The 16,915-nt window shown below is 47.8% G+C and overlaps 1 protein-coding gene across 2 annotated transcripts in view; it reads left to right on the top strand.

Moving 5' to 3' along the window:
* Nucleotides 1–16,915, top strand: part of LOC139050395 (uncharacterized) — a 129,443-nt gene that overhangs the window by 26,431 nt on the left and 86,097 nt on the right. The window contains exon 6 of one of the 2 annotated variants that reach the window (XM_070526693.1): nt 12,180–12,311. The exons of the other annotated variant lie outside the window; for it this stretch is intronic. Coding sequence (XP_070382794.1) covers nt 12,180–12,311 — 132 coding nt within the window. The remainder of the gene's footprint in view (nt 1–12,179; nt 12,312–16,915) is intronic. 2 annotated transcript variants of the gene reach the window in all.

The raw sequence follows: 16,915 nt of genomic DNA on the forward strand, positions 1-16,915 counted from the left end.
CCATAGTGCCAGGCCCTTCTTGCAGTTCTTGTGCTAACCCCAACTTACGTGATGAAAGTTGTAATTGCCAAGAATTAGGAGCGCGTTCCGGCTCGCGCATGAGAGGACGGTGCGGAGAAGGAGGAGAAGGGGACCTCCAGGTGTGCGGGGTGGGCTGTATACATTAAGGACAAAAAGGCTGGCATATTGCCGCCGCCGGGGGAGAAGATCAAAGAAGAGGTGAGTGCATTCCGGAACGTCGAGCGGATGCTCGATTGCCACGTATGCGCGATGAACTAGCGTGGCAACGTTCGGAGGTGAAGGGGAAGCAGGGTGGAAAGCTGTGTAGTCACATAATTTTATTGCGGAGGTATCTTGAAGGGCGATGATAATGGAGAGGCCGGAGGGAGGGATGTTCTGGAGGCGGAGCTGCATCGTGTGCCGGTTTACGCGCAAGCCGCGGCAGTTGCACTGCCAGAAATTAAGGCGCGGGGTTGTGTGGCCATATTGAGGCCGGTGTGCCTCTGCTGTTGCAGGGTGTTTGGAAGATGAGGATGAGGGGAGGAGGGATGAGACATTAATGGTCATTTCGGCAAGATCGCATTCGAGGGAACTCTGGCGGGCCTCAATTTCGGCCATGCGGTTGTTAATTTGAGCCATCCAGCTCTGCTTGTCCGTACGCAGTACTGTAATGGCGGCCATGATGCGTCGTTCATGTGCCTCGAGGACTGAGGCGTGTGGCGGATGACAGCCTCCATCTCCGGGGTGGGGGCAGGTTCTGTAGAGGAGCGCCTCTTATGTGGAGGGCTGAGGGAGGGGGAGGCGGCACTAGAAGATGCGGCCGAAGAGGAGGCGGACATAGGGACGGGAGGTGGTGGCGGTGATGTCTGGAGAGCGATGGGTCATTAGGTTTGGTGAGGGGAAGAGGTGGGGAGGTGGGGGCGCGCGAGCAGCGCCTGCAGCTGTTCTTTCAGTAGGGCAATGTGGTTGCTCTGGGCGCTGCGATTTGAGCTTTGAGCTTTTCTTTATCGGGGTCCGGCAGGGTCGATGGGGTGTCTTGCCCCGGTAGCGGTGGAAATGAGACGGAGCGGTGGTGAGGGCTGCGGTCCCGGCTTGATCGGAAGCTGGATCGTTGACGGGGACGCGATGAACGGTTGTCTTTGGCGGATGGTGTTGACTGCACTGAGCTGGATGGCAGTTGACTTGGGACTGGATGCGAGTAGGGAGGGACTCACCCCACCCCCGTTCGAAGCGGAGCTTACACAGGCGCGACCCTTTGTAATGCATATAGGAGTGCAGTCAGGGGGGTCCCGAGCGGCGTGCACAGCTCCGCAGCATGGGCAGCGTCCGGACCTGGGCTTGGTACATACGTTGGAGTGGTGACCATGGCTCCAACAATTGAAACAAGCTTCAGCCTTGGGGCGGAAGGGGTGACAGATAAACAGGCCGCAGTTCAACAACGCGGTGCGAGGGAGTTCTTTCGGGCCGACGAGGTGATCAGGGTGGACCGGGTGCGATCCATCTGCCTTGCGTCAGCGATGGCATAAGTATTGCTAGGATTCATAGCCTGCAGGTCCTCGATTATCTCCTCTTGGTTTTGATTGTCCACGGCGTTGTAGATTATGCCGCGGAGGGCGTTGTCAGGTGCGGCCACATAAGCGCGAAGTGGGTACAACTGGGTAGCGAGACGCAACTCAAACGTTCGCACATACTGCCGGGTGCGTTGCTCCAAGGGTTTTCTGATAGTGAGAGATAATGTACGGGTTTATGCGTATGCGGTCCTCGACACGGGCGTCACCGAACTCAACGCTGGTGCTAGAACAGAGTTAGGCAAGGAGAGCCCCATTTGTGGTTGTGCGGAGGTTGAGGCCACCACCAGAGCGGAAGACGATCTTGTAGTCTTCCACTGGGAGACGAGGCAGCTGGACGTGGCGGCGTAGGCGGTTAGTATTCAGCGATGGCAAAGTGCCATGGCGGACTTGAGGTTGGCGTTCATGGGTGAAACTGCTTCCTTTGGATGGGCCGCACGGTGGGCTTGGAGCAATCGGGGCCAGCGAGGGTCGTCATCAAATTCTTGTTGGGAGATGAGTGTTCTGTATACTATATTTTACATATCGGCGGCTTCGAGACGAAGGGAGTGAGTGCCGGCGCAGCGGACGCCGGTGCCACGCTAGGTGCAGCTGCACGCTGCGGGCGAGGTGGCGTTGCGCCGAGCGTTAGGCTTAGCTCGGCGTTCTCCTGGCTGCTCAAAATGAGGCCCTGGTGAAATGATGGTAGGCGGGTCCGGGAAGATGAGGTGTCAGGAAGGTCCTTACACCTCCGAGTGCTCTATAACAATATAGAAGAATATCCCGAGCGAGATGCCACAACCAGGAGCACAAATCGCTGAGCCCATGCGAGGCACGTCCGAAGAACGCCGGGCATGGGTTGCTTCTCGGGAACTCCAGCGACTGCGACTGTGCCGAGAAATGTGCCCGATTCGATGGCACTGAAAACAAAAGGGCTTGTCATCAGCAGTGCACAATTCAGATGGGTTACGGAAACGTGGTGGGCAATAAGATACGGGACGGGGCGGAATCGAAGAAGCCGTGTGGGTATCAGGGCGATCGGTCAAACAGATGGTGTGATGACCCATGTTTTTCAACTCCTGGCGGACAACTGCCTCGATCAGGGAAACCGTGACTGCAGGTGCGTCGGTGGGGCCTAAGCCGAAGGTAGCCGGATAGGCAGCCTCGGTCTGACGCCGGACAAACCTGGTAACATCGCCAGTGTTGATGGGACGAGGAGCGTTGGTAAAATAAGATTCCGCTGGGGTTTTGGGCAGACGGGCAAACTGCTGGTCAATACATCGGCGTGTAGCAAGTTCCACGCGGCGGCACTCTTCCATAACTGCATCCACCGTCGCCACGTTGTTGAGAACGAGCAAGTTGAAGGCCTCATCGGCAATACTATTGAGGACGAGGGAAACCTGGTCTGACTCAGTCATGTGTGCGTGAACTTTGCGGCACAGAGCCAAGACGTCCTGAATGCACCTCACATAGGGCTCTGTTGACCTGTGCACACGACCGGAAAACGTCTTCTGCGCGGCAAGTTAGTGACTGTAGGGGTTGCCGCACAAGTCTCGAAGCTTTTGCTTAAGCAAATCCCAACTAGTGAGCTCATCTTCATGCGTCCGAAACCAAACTCGAGTTGTGCCACCGAAGTAAAAGACTACGTTGGCGAGCATGATAGTAGGGTCCCGCCAGTTATTACGGCTGACGAGTTAGAACAGGGTAATCAAGTCCTCGACGTCTTCTCCATCTTTAACCGAGAATACGCCAGGATAAGGGGGAGCGGGGAGAGTGATGTAGGTCGTCGAAGTGGAAGCAGGTGTCGAAGCCGGCGGAGTCTAGTTATCGTCGCCGGGAGCCAAGAATGAAGGCTAGACTTACTGTCTACTGCGAAGCTCCGTGACGACGTACAGGGAGCATCCACCTCCACCAGATATGTTACGTAGCAAGGCGCAGCCGTAAAGCCGTATACAAGTATATTTACAAGGTAATACACCGAACTTGGCCAAGAGGCAACAGCCAAAGCAGGCCTCTAATCGTCGTCGTCGTCCTCACACTACTCGCCCCTTCGTGATCGCATATAGTGTTCCGTAGCAATACTTTGAAGTGCCAAGTGATAAACACGCATCGGTGAAGCAGACATCGAACATTAGAATTGTTGCAACAGTCGACTCACTAGTCGTCGTAGCTCCCTCTGTTCCGACCCATTGTTAGGCACATGCACGTATGTCGGAGGCAGCGAAGATTATATATAGCACTAGATGCAAAGAAGGTATAAAGTCATATCCTCACGCACAATTACTGTTAATCCTGGAAAAACGTGCTCAAGGTGCGGCAAATTGCGCGAGAACCCGATGATGCTGTTCGTAAGGCAGGTTCGGCACACCCCTCCTCCACCAATATGTTATTGGTATGTTGTGAGTGTAGAAAGACTATATTTACATTTTATATACAGGATGAGTCAGAGTAGTTAAGATGGCTGACCACCAACGACACGAAGCAGCCAGCGTCTCCGATATTCTTCCTATCTCTTCTTTCATCCTTCCGTAACAATATAATGGCAACCATATTGTACGTTCCGTTTTGAAGCGCGTGAGACGCAGTCGCCGATGTTAATGTCGTAGCAAGACAATACTTCATGCCGGCTATACGGGAACGCGATTGGCCGGGGAAAACTATGACCGTTACATAGGCTAAACACCTACATAGGGTAAACCTGTATACTACAATATTTGGGTAAAGGAGTATGTAAGAATTTAATGGCAATATCTCAGCTTCCTGCATATTTCTTCTGGCACTGTCCTGGCGAGGCCACTGGAGAGCACGTTCTAGAAAAAAGACGAGCAATAACTACAAATTTCCAAAATCCGTTTCAAGTATAATAATCATAAGACTGATGCACACTAACGTAGTATAAGATGACATTTTCGTCTTGTGATTCCCTTTACCACGCCTAATAACTTATCATGACATGAAGGTCCGCATCTAGACATTGTTAGACAAAGTATACATTCTGTGTGCCTTCCCCAAAATATTCTCAGATACACAGGCTTGGAGGGCCATTAAGGTATCGGTAAAAATGTATTAACAATTCAAATAAATTACATAGCACGATATTATATATCGATGTTTTGAACCTTTTAACTCGCAGTTTTAGTTATAGGTAAAGAAAACGTATACCCTTGATATTTTTCGTGAAATAATGTCAGGTTTAGGCAGTCGAAGAATTGCAAACAAATTGGATAATAAGCTAATAACAATGCAATGATCAATGGAGCTAACTAAGATACGGGTAACGACGAGAGATACAACGATGGCAGTAATAATTAGAATTCGAGGACTTACATATTCTATTACAGTTCACCATAGTACCTATCGTTTAAGTTGAGAAGGTCGTCGATCATCATCTGTAACATAGTCTACCATAAAAATGAAATCGGTATTTAAACTCAATGTCACTTAGTAAAACAATATAAGCACTCACAGCATGGTGGCAAAGGTTAAGCGTAAGGATGCGACAAGGAAGAGTGCATTCGAGGAATCACGCTTGCGGACGCAGCACAAGAATAGTTGGATATTGCTGTGACAGGCTTTTGTAATGCCGTGCACGTAAGTAGTGTGGTCACGACGACGACGACTGCCCATACCAAGGAGTATTTCGACTTGATACTTGATTGCTACCGCGGAACATCTCGTAATACTTCTAGGGTTGGCAAATGCTATAATATGATCCTCGGCAGGGCATATCGAAGTCACATAAACTAGTATTCTGTTGTACTTTTCCAAGGCGAAGCTTTAACTACAGGTAATAGCTAGCGCGGGCCAAGCTGTTTAAAACTGAGGCTACGGGATGTGGCAATGGAGCAAGTGTTGCCTCTTAACAGCCGTCTTGGCACATCGGTAATTTTGTAGTTTTCAATGACTAGCTCATCAACTAAAATAAATACCTGGATTTATAATTACTTCCACTTATGTGTAAGCTCGAACGTCTGATTGTGTAATGCATTAGATAACGTTAACCACAAGCATTTCCAGCTCTCTAGATTTTCGCGCTTATTTTTTCACGGTTCAATATTGCGGAAGTGTCACAAATTTCAGCATTCCAGAAACAGAGAGAGACACAATTCGAACGTATTACATAACATTAATCTCAAAAAACAATTTTAACTAAAAGAGTTGAACAGCAAGGTAATTTGACACAAAATAAACCCTGTACGCACACGAGATACTCCCAAAACTATCTATGCAATTGAAAACGAACACCACCTCAGCTATACACCGTTCCATACTTCGACAGAACAAGTAACAATTGGAAACTAGAAAGTGAACGTTCTGACCATCAGCAGTGGTGGCGGCGTGGCGTGGCGCACGTTGTCGCCCTACGTGCTTCTGACACGGCGTAGACATCGACCTCCACACCGAGTGACGAGTTTGTGGTCCTCTACCGAGGCCAGCGTAGCACAAGACGTGGTTGGTCTTCGCCAGTCGAGCGCTGTGTCACTGATAAAGTCCAGCAGTTGCCTCCGTAGCTCTAGACTGTGGTAGTCTTGCAGAAATTGCAGCGCTTACACTTCTACTAACGTGCAACTCCAGTGGGAATCTACACAGAATGAAAGGGAGCAGGAGGAGAGCAAGCAGAGAATGGTTCGAACTGACGCAGTTGCGAAACGATCAGTGAATAACTTCGTTGCCACTGTTCACTCGCAGTTCGTATACCAAGAGGGAGGGGGAGGTGACGTGGGAAGTCATGGAAATGCTGCCACTATAGACACAACAACGGTTACGGGCAAGCGGAATACATTTACGATCAAGGTACGATAGTGCAGGTGTGTGCTATTTCTGAAAAAGACTCTTCAAATCTGTCCAGGGGAAAACTTACGCCGCGCGTGCGGAGTCAGAACCGCATTAAAGCGCAAGAAATGTCTTGGGCCACTCTCCGGAAGCGGCCACACGTCAAATTAAGACTTTTGTTCGCGTCGCGCTTGCTTTGAGGCTATGGCATTGCTTGAAGTCATGGATTCCATCCCGACCAAGGGATGGAGTTTATAGCTTTCGCACGATGCGATGTGCTATGTGCGGGTCATGCTCAATCCTCTCACATGTTATAAAATATGACGCACAACAACACCTCGGGCAAGCACCTGCCCCTGTGTGTACTTAGCATTACTCAGAAAAACAGCAGTGCTGCTTGCAAGGTAACAGTTTACATCAACTCACCACTTTCGTGTTGAACTAGTGCCTGAACAAATTGAGTATTCACCTTCAACATCATCGCTAATTATCTTCAATGAAAGCAAACAGAACAGAGAACTTCGCTTATACCGATTCCAATAGTGCGTGGTATCCACATAACTGTTACAGTTAAAGCTGAATATGGCTAACCTTCCATTGTGTTTCGGCGTCCGACAACAGAAAGAGACTTAGCGAGCTCTAGCATACCAATACACAATCGGCTTCATTGTTTGCTTTGCGTGATGATGTACGGGTGCAGTGAGGCAGCTTAGGTGTGAAAATGCAGAACTGATTAGAATGCTCGCCGTGAAAATGAGCGTGGCGTCAAGGTTATCGTAGTGTATGAGCAGGAGAGCTATCGGCACTAAAGACAGCTGTGTTACCGATGGAGCGGGCAACTATAGTTCGTACACCCGAAAAACAACATGCGTACTATTAGTGCCGGAAAGAACAGGAACGAGAATGCAAGTGGCGCGGGCGCGAGAGAACCACTGGCGAAGAACGTTCCCGCGATGCCGAAAGAAACCGACAACCGCGAGCCCGGGCACCTCCGAACGAGCAACGACGCCACACTCGCAGCGCAAAGGAAAAATACAACCATTCCACTCCGTGAAGATGGAATGGCAGCGAAAAGAACGTTCCTTTTAATTTGAGAGCTTTGACTGTCATCACCTTTCCCTGCCATTCCATCTTGACAGATGGGAATGGATTTTTTCTTCTCCTCTCTTGGGCTTCACGCATTAAGTGTCCAAATGATGGTCTCCACTTTGTTTCTCTATCCGGCGTCGTCGTCTTCTTCACATGTGTCTTCGCGCCATTTTCAGCGCACGTGTTTAGCCTTCTCACTAATCAGAAACGTCACACCTGCAAAATAATGCCAACTGAAGGCGGAGCCCTACATTAAGCGCACATGACAACTACTCTCGCAAAACCGGTTTCATGCAGCCTGTAGCACTAAATTGCCAACAAGCGGACTTGTTAGCGCGAAACACCGACCAGGCGAATGCTCAGCTGTTGTTTGCTGCTACGAGCATACAGCTGCGTGACGGTCATTCCGGAAGCACAGCGCAGCGGTTAGGGCTACGAGAAAATATACGACTCAAGTGCAAAAAAGGAACAGAAACAAGCCATGACTGTTAACTAGGTGCGTAATGCGGGTCCACGGATGGGCCCCTTGAGGCGAGATTGCTAAGTTCACTCCGGAAAGAAGGCAGCTGCCTCCCGTTGTCTTCTCGGCGCTCGTCCTTCTCTGCTTGATTCACGCTCTTGAAGGGAAAGAAACGACAGCCGTCACATGTCTGTGATGGCAGAAGCTTTAAGGCAAATTATAAGAAAACAGCTGTTGTATGGACATGTGGTCAAATATCTCCCATAACGTGCGGTGACACAGTTCTCAAATATTTATAATGCTCTGCATCCACCATTTCGACCACCTGGGGTTCTTTAGCGCGGCCCTAAATCTAAGGTAACACTGTTCTAACCATTTCTCTCCAGGTCTCATTAGCGGCAGCTGTATATGGCAGTAATGAATCACCACTTCGAAAAATAATTTCTATCGCGCATATTATGTCATATAGGTGTTTGTTGCACTTCATCATGTTGACATGGGTTGGCGATGAAGATGATCACGCCCTGCCCATGTATTATTGACTGAGTTTGTCTGCAATGCAGCATCCGGGTTAAAAGCATTTCACCTACGTTCTGAATGGCGCTTGCCGTCTCTACCGTTGGACGCTTGCTTACCGTGTTGCTCTTGCTGCTAGCAAGCATTATTGTAGGAATGCATCGTGGTTTGTGTTGAAGATCCTCAGACTTGCTAGGGCTAATTTTGGTGGTTTAACACGGCCCGTCCTATCTTCGCTCCAGCTGACTCATCATTGATGTTTTTAGGTCCAAGTTATGCGTGCTATCGCGCATGTTGAATTGCTAATAGCGGCTTCATGCGCAAGTACCGCGTACTCGCCTGGCCTCGTTATTCAGGGGCTTGCATAACGCTATGGTTTGTCGCAATTTGAGGCGAGTAGAAATACGGCCTAGTTGCGTTGACATACATCAAGTGAAACGCTAAAAGCTGGTACAAACCCTCCATCGCGTCCAGCCATTTGCGTTTCACTTGCAGATTTTTCCTAATATTTACTTTCCAGTGCTTCTTTAACATCTTCAACTCTTTCACGCGAGGATAACTTCGATACTATAGTCGCTTTGGAAATGTTTTAGAAGACAGGCAGGTTTAGGGCGAGGATTGCGGTTAGGTGTGACCTATTGTATAGCGCTTCAATTTTTGGAGAAAAACTGTCGTCGTGTTTGTGAAGTCATTACACCTTGATGGTGTTTGAGCAGACTTGCCACGAGTAGTGCCTTTTCGGATTTGCATATTGCAGTGATTTCTTTCTTATTATCTTTCGCGGCGTAGCAGTGTAATGCCTGCGACCCATAAAACAATACCTGGCCTTGCCGGTGCTTCTCTGCCTTTAAATGCATTCTGTGGCTTCCTTCTTCCTTAATATTAGAAAAATATTGTCATAAGTTTAAGACTTCACCTTTGCACGTCTCCAGGCAGGTCACTAAGGAAATTTCAGATTGCATAACTGCAGCGGCAACGACGACGTAAGCAGCAGAATTGGAAGGACGATGCAGCGCTAACTCCGAGTTTTCATTTCACCCCGAGTTCGGTGAATACATCGGTATTCATCGTGTATTCATCGGTAGCAAGATCACTAAAATATGCGCCAGCATCGAGCCGTGTGGAGTGATATAAGTTTGCACGAAAGGCGTGTGCTTGTTGTTGAAGTACACAAACAGTGTTAGAGCAAGGGAAAACTAAGCAACATAACGATTGAGAGAGTTTCTTAGTCAATAAAACGAAGTGGCTACTTTACACGAGCTATACTTTCGGTAACGGTTCTTCGTTACAATTGTGCGCTCGACGCGTATGGCAGGTATGCAAACATTATTTTCTTCATGTAAGGTTGCACTGTGCACATGTTCGACCTTATATGAGTCTGCGTCTTTCCTGCAGCTGTGAACGCTGAAGCAGCGGTGTGACATCGGAAGGAAGACAAAGTCGCGGCCCCTAACTTCTCCCATCCTTGTTGCAAAGGGTTGTCGGCCACTACATTGCAATAATACTTTCGGAAGCGCCCGCTAGATGGCCGTCAGTGAACCTCTATAGGCGGTGCGATACACGTATACTCGCGAAAAAATTTCTTTGGCGATTAAGACAAAGCTACGGAGGCAAATCGCACAGAAGCCAGAGCGCTCCAATAATGAGTCTAGAACCTTCATCCGCGGTAGTTTAAACTTGGAAAGAAAAAACATAAGAACTTTGTTTAAAACAGCTACACAAGAAAAAAAAAAATTCCATCACTGAGAGTTGAAGTCAACTTAATTTGCGAGGTATCCCTACCGGGTGTAGGATATCGCAACAGAGTCGCTTGTTGAATCTGCTTTGATACAGCGTCTGCTCCTTGAGCCCAAAAACCCTTGCCAAAATCTGTCGGACTACTTGGGACGGTAACATATGTGCGGAACCTCCGCCGCTGTGCCTTCCCCTCAATGTCAAAGAAAGCTTTCCCTGAGTATAGTATCACCAGCAAATGCATACGTCGTCGATTTGGGGCTTTTTTGAGGGATCCCGAGTCAACCGTTGAGTAACGTTGGTTGTTTGAAACCCTTTTTGGGAGCGTTTCCTTCGCTTTTTCGTTTACCGCCACCGCATTGAAACACGGAAAAAAGAAATTGGCGAAAATGTAGTCAGTTCGAAGTAGACGAACGTGTTGTTTTTGAAGGCAATGCACAATTTGACATTGCAGCTTACGCATTTGTGGAAGGTATGTTATATTTGGACGCGTGAATTTGACTAGTTAGCCAAACATAGATAACGCGAAAAATGGAACAGCGTGCGCAGGGCGACTACTAATGAAACGCTGTTGGTTCGATCATCGTGTCTTGTAGCCACCCCCCCCCCCCCCACCCCTTTTTTTTTTACAACAGCACGGCCTCCATTAGCTGGGTCACACGCTATACGAAACCTCCTGAGTAATGGCGTTTTCCTTGTGTTGCCGAATCGGTCATGCCTGCGACTGCGATGTTATGCCAAAATTGCTTTAACCGTCTCCCAATCTGTGCAACCCCTACAGATCTGCCGTTGGCTTGCTCTGCTCTCTACAAAAATGTGCAGTAAAACAAGAGGACCTGAATATCATGAGTGAACCTTATATGTGATTTTCAGCGCCTAAGTTCTTTATCAAATCAAAACTTTTTATGCTCTTTTTGCGCGGCACTGCCACGCCTACTCGGTCGGCGTCTTGCCGCAGTATGTGGGCTGGCGCTAAAAATCCTCTTTGTAAAATTGGCTAATTTTCGAGATGGCGTGATTAAAAGTGGCCTGATTTGGGATATAGTGTAATCTGCAGTGGCGAGGATAACGTTAGCCATGTTGGTTGGGGCTTCGCCGTATCACTAATTTACCGAGCAGGTAAGTAACATCTTTCTTCAAATCACGTTGCCGAGCATGAACAGGTTACGGGAATTGACTAACCGCTTCACGCCAGCTTCGCTTCAGCGTATACTGCAAATATGTTGGACGTACAGGAGATGTTGAATTGTCGAAACCTGAAGCTGCAATTAAAGCTACTTGCGCTATAACATGACAAGACTTAACTTGGGTGCTCATACAGCTGAAGCACATTAATTCACGTGACATCAATCCCAATATTTTATATGGAATCGCAATCTTCTCAGTGCCGTTTATGCACACATAGTAAGCATTCCACGCCAGCTGCCTTGAATATGCAAGGTGGCTACACACAGCGACGCCTTATGAGAGTAGTTCTACTGACTATTGCCGCAATATATTGTAGCTGAACATACGCCATGATTGAAAGTTCGGAGCATACACGAGTCCATACGTTACGTACAAAGAACGATTTACCTAGAAGTACTGCCTTATGTGCCCATCTGGAACTCGCCGTATAGCGTACAGAACAAGGCCCTTTATTACTGCATGTCCCTATGCTAGATAATAAACTCCCTCGGCATTGAAAACTGAAATACCACAATTTCATCAAAATGTCCTAATGAGATAGTCGCTCGGTGCAATGGCGACCGTACTAAAGGCTCTCATCATGTATTTAAAGCCATCTGTGCCAGTGGTGGCTGAGCGACTTCGACTTTACCGCACATGTCGCTTTTTGGATAAGCCGAACTCGGATTCACGGCCTGAATTCTGAGAGCGTTTCCTTCATTCCTCTTCAGGGATTATGTAACTATTTATTCTCAGGCAATACCATTCGTCGTTGCTCGACCCAATAGCAAAAATGTCAAACATCGTAGTCACGTGGGGCTAGAGAGGGCAAATGGAGCCGAAACGTTTGTTATATTACAATATGCGACCCATTGTGGCCTGTTTCTCCGCAGTTGGTGGTGGCAGCACCGTCGATGGCACGGATGCCGACGTCAACAGCGATCCACTCGCAAATCCGCGTCCCTCGGCAGCAAAGCACCCAATTCCAGCCACCCCACTACAGATATCTTCTACCCCAGCCATTGGTAGGTGTCTTTTTGTTGTCAAAATATGTTAACAATGCTTGATTACATGGTAATTTCACTCCTTGCTTTTTTTTTCTACAAGAGTGGTTCAAGGGGGGCTGCAGATTAAAGACATCCATGCCTTAAGCGTTTAGAGAAGATTTGGATTGAGTGCAGTTATGAAAATGACCATGTCCACCTTTCAAAACCGTAGCACACTCCTCATTGACTTCAGCTGTAACGTCAGTCTCAAGACATTCTTCCGTTTGTAGCGATAGCCATATTACGCCAGGTTTTCGCCTCTTCGCCATCGCCGCACTTTGAGCCATGGTCGCACTGTGATGTGACATCAGAGCCGTCGATCCTCCAATTATTCGGCTTGTCCCGGACGCACTCGCGGCCACCGCTCTTGCCGTTGGGCGCTCGTTGCGCCCTCTCTATGACGTCACACCCCTCGCTGCACAGCTGTGATAAACGGGAGCATAGGAGGGGAGAGCTCGCGTCACTGCCGCCATAGATGAGGCCGCACTATTGATGGTGAGAAGTAGGCCAGCACTAAGTTTAATAACATGTCTAACTACAAGCGAAGCCTAAGTGCAGCCGGGGTTTTAGCTATCGCTACTCCACTAGGTTTATTCAGAGCTAAGGCACATCCAATTTATTAAAATCTAATAATTCTCATAGTAGTGAAAATCAAGTGATGGATAGTACTGTAACTTAACACATGCTCTAGGAATGACCCAGGAACATTATGGTCCTAAATATCATGGCTCTGACAAAGTTCTCATTTCCACTATTCGCTTCAGCTAATATCACTCTTCTTGTTTTGTGTAAGTTCCGAACAGGCGTATGACAACTCGGGACGGAGCGGTTGCCTCTAATTTTCATACCACTGGTCGCAGATGGTTCGTACACTTAAGGAACCGCTTACCTAAACACAATTCTTGTTTTCATAAGCGGATGTCAGTTTTTTAAAGAGGTCCTCAACCACCTTGCGCTGAACTATCAAAGAGACCTTGGGACGTATATTTTGCCTCCCAAATAAATTGCATTCATCGTGGTTCAAAGGCTTTCTTCGTACTTCTACGGCCGACACATCACAGTTGTCACGGACCACCACTCAATCTCCTGGCTCATGAACTTTTGTGACCCATCTAGACGGCTTGCGCGCTAGGCCAGTAAATTTCACGAGTAAGATTTCGCTGTGTCGTAAAAGGCCGGACGGCGCCATGCTGACGCTGACTGCCTTTCAAGTATGTGAGTTGGTTCCACAAACTGTGACGCTGACTACGTTTCTACACTATCTTGCTTCCCTGGCACCTGCTTCGTTTTCCCGACAGCGATGCATTCAAGGTTCAGAAGATGAAGTACCCAAGTTTCAGCCATGTTCTTCCGCAACGCGATATTCTGCCCTTGCACGTTGTTTTCGCGTCCACGAAGGTTTACTCTACAAAAACAACTACACTACAACTGATGCATCCATAAGAATGGTGGGTCCATAGAGCCTTCGTCGTTTTGCTGTACGTCTCATGCGCGATGACCCCATCTCAATCCTCCCGGGACCAGCGCTGTCTCTGTACCGGGCTCGAGAACGCTCGTATTGGCGAAAATGCGTCATACAAGACAACAATACGTTGCCAACAGCACTACGTGTATGTGGCATAAACTCGCGAACAAACATCCTGCCAGTCAACTCCAACCTGTGCTGCCTCCAACCTCCCTGTTTGAGCAACCTGGCCTTTCCAACGAGCTACCGCGGGTGAAAACTGGATAGCGGTGTCTGTTGACCGCAAGATATGTTAGTGCGACACGGCAGCCAATGCTTCCCTCTCTCTTTTCTTCATTCGCTTCATAATTCCCCGGGAAGGGCAGCCTCCAGTTTGAGTCAGCGACCGTGGGCCCTGGCTGCAGTTCACTGCAGATAAGCTCCTACTTTTGTGAGCTCCTACCTTCTGACATTCCATGCTTTACCATTCACAAACACATGTGCTTACAGAACATGGCAGCCGAACGCTTATGCTTAAAAATTTATGTCGCATCAAATCATAGGAAATAGAATGGAATTATTTTGTTTATGATGCACGCTTCGCATCCCGCATGGCACCCAACGACTTGCTACAGCCCACTCTTTCTTCTGTATGCGCCACCGTCTCGTTTCACCCTAGACACCAGCCTCGCTGTGTCGTCTATACTGGCGATAATTCTATGGCAGAGACATCCTGTCGTGATAAAGAGGCTTGTCGGCTTGCTCGTCTACGCACGCTACATTTGCATGAATAATCATAGACACGATACAACAGCTGCCGCTGCGGTGTCATCTGTACAGCTAGGTTTTTGGTCTAGTTGGCGACCCCAGCAAGGAAACGCGGTCTTCGAACACATAAATTAGTGGCGCACTATGATGGCCCTTTTGCCGTGCTCGACCACCTCATCAGGATGAACTATACCAGAGCGCGACTCACCAAAGGGCGACGTTCTGGCCCGACTGAATTTACGCCGGGCTGAAACTATATACCCAGCGCAAACCTGAATGATAGGCACAGAAGGCTGCGTCTGTATTAGTGGCTTTGGTGTGAAATCTTATTATTCTGGCATATTGTGTTGAATTATGCATTTTTACGTGCAAAAACTACAACTTCATTATGAGGCATGCCGTAGCGGGGGACGCCAAAATTTGGACCACCTGGGGTTCTTTAACCTGCATCTGCATATTGTGTTGTGAAGAACGTCATCAATATTCAGAACCTATTTTTTTCGTTGAAAACAACCAGCTTTTACTTTCTAGTTAGCCGAGCATTGCAATAACAAAGCCAAATCCCTTAATCTGTAAGCGGGGATCACCCGACAAGGCCCTAGTACAGGTCGAGGAAGTGCAAGCATTGGCTTCACATTTTCTTGCAAGGGGCTACGGGAACATCCACTCTAGCAGTTTTTCTTTAACCTGCTTGGTGGTAACGAAGCGATAAATTTCGGACTTATCTTTAGCACAGATAAGGGGAATTGGGATCTTTATTTAGGGGCCGAGTAATTACATGGTATCGTTCAACAGTCAGTTAAAGCCACAGTCAAGCAATAAATAAATATACTCCAGCCAATAGATAAGCGAAAGAAAGACGTACTCAAGCCCCCACACACGATAACTTTGAAATAAAGGGCAAGCAGAATATATCAATATTGAAACGGAGTACTTAGGGGCCACAATAAACATGAGGAAATGCGTGAAATCTGGAAGCAGGGATGGTGCCCGCGCTAACGTTTGCAAATACCATTTTGCGCTTAAAACCGCGTATCTTGTCGTGGTTGGAAACCATAGATCGTTAGGCCGGTTGGCTTTGGGAGCCCACGGTAAAATCACAAATGAGGCATTGCAGGATGGCATGTCGGAACGAAATGTTTTGCCTACTGCCTCTAAATTCACTCTACCGAAAAAGGGTTCGTTTCTCAATTTATTTTCTCAATAAGTGAATTATGAACTCTGAGATGATGCTCAGTGGATTGACGCAAGGCGCTGAGCATGATTTCGCAAGCAGCACGTCATCGAGTGTACTCACCGAATTGCGAGGCCGCTGTTCCGATGAAACGAGGTTCAACGAACATAAATGAAGCATGAAGCTTCGGTAACAAAGCGCTGTGCCCGTAGAAAACAAAACAATAACCTCTGGGCTTTTCTACGATGACGATCTGCTAGTGCACCGGATGGCATGCTGAGATAAGTGGACGCCCCAATGGCTATCGCTTGCGTTATCCCTGCCTGAGGTACGCGCTTATGCGGATCCATGGGATGCGCCCTAGTGCTGAGGTTGCCTGAGTCGGTCGTTTCGGATTGTCGACTTTCCGTCTGAACCCAAAACCGATAAAAATATTTTGGCTTCTTACCAAAACAACAAAATAAATACCGTTTGGGTCACGTTTTCATTCAGGTTAATATAATTGTATTCTTTCGCTTTCGTTTTTGTTCCGACAAACTGGTGCAAAATGACATGGGTTTCGCCAGTCAGAGAAGTACAGATCAATATTTGTTTTGAAGCAAGACTCACGAACATCGGTCAAGATAAATGGGCGGCTTGAGAGGATAGGTAGCTCTAACAAAACATTGTGGACACAGGATGGACTAAGAGCTCACGAAAGTTGGCCAACAAATACAGGTTCATTGAAAGGGTAAAAGGATTTGCTAGGTCGGCACAGCATAAAAAACGAATCAAAATAATTTAATCTGGCTGCTTAATTTATATGGAAAGTCTCTTCATGGGAACAAGGTTTTCTGTATAGCAACAATACTTATTTACAAAAGGAATACATAACTAATTACGCAGTTGTTTTACGTGAAACTTACAATTATTGTATGGTTACTGTGGCTTTAGAACCAAAACCATGACTGGATTACGAGGCACGCGTGATTATCATGCAGCCTCCGGAAAAGTTCTCACAGATGACTTGCACGTGCGCACAATGCACGGGAGGCTGGTGTTTTTTTGTTTGCCCCCATCGAGATGCGGCTGCCGGGGTCACGAAAGACACGAGCGCACATTCAAAACCAATAAATGAGTCAATAAATGAAGACATGTTCCCGAATAAACGTAGCAATACTCGTTATTAAAATGAATAAATATTCAAATAATTAAGCG

Source organism: Dermacentor albipictus, chromosome 10 (assembly GCF_038994185.2).
Source record: "Dermacentor albipictus isolate Rhodes 1998 colony chromosome 10, USDA_Dalb.pri_finalv2, whole genome shotgun sequence".
NCBI classification, from domain to species: Eukaryota; Metazoa; Arthropoda; class Arachnida; order Ixodida; family Ixodidae; genus Dermacentor; species Dermacentor albipictus.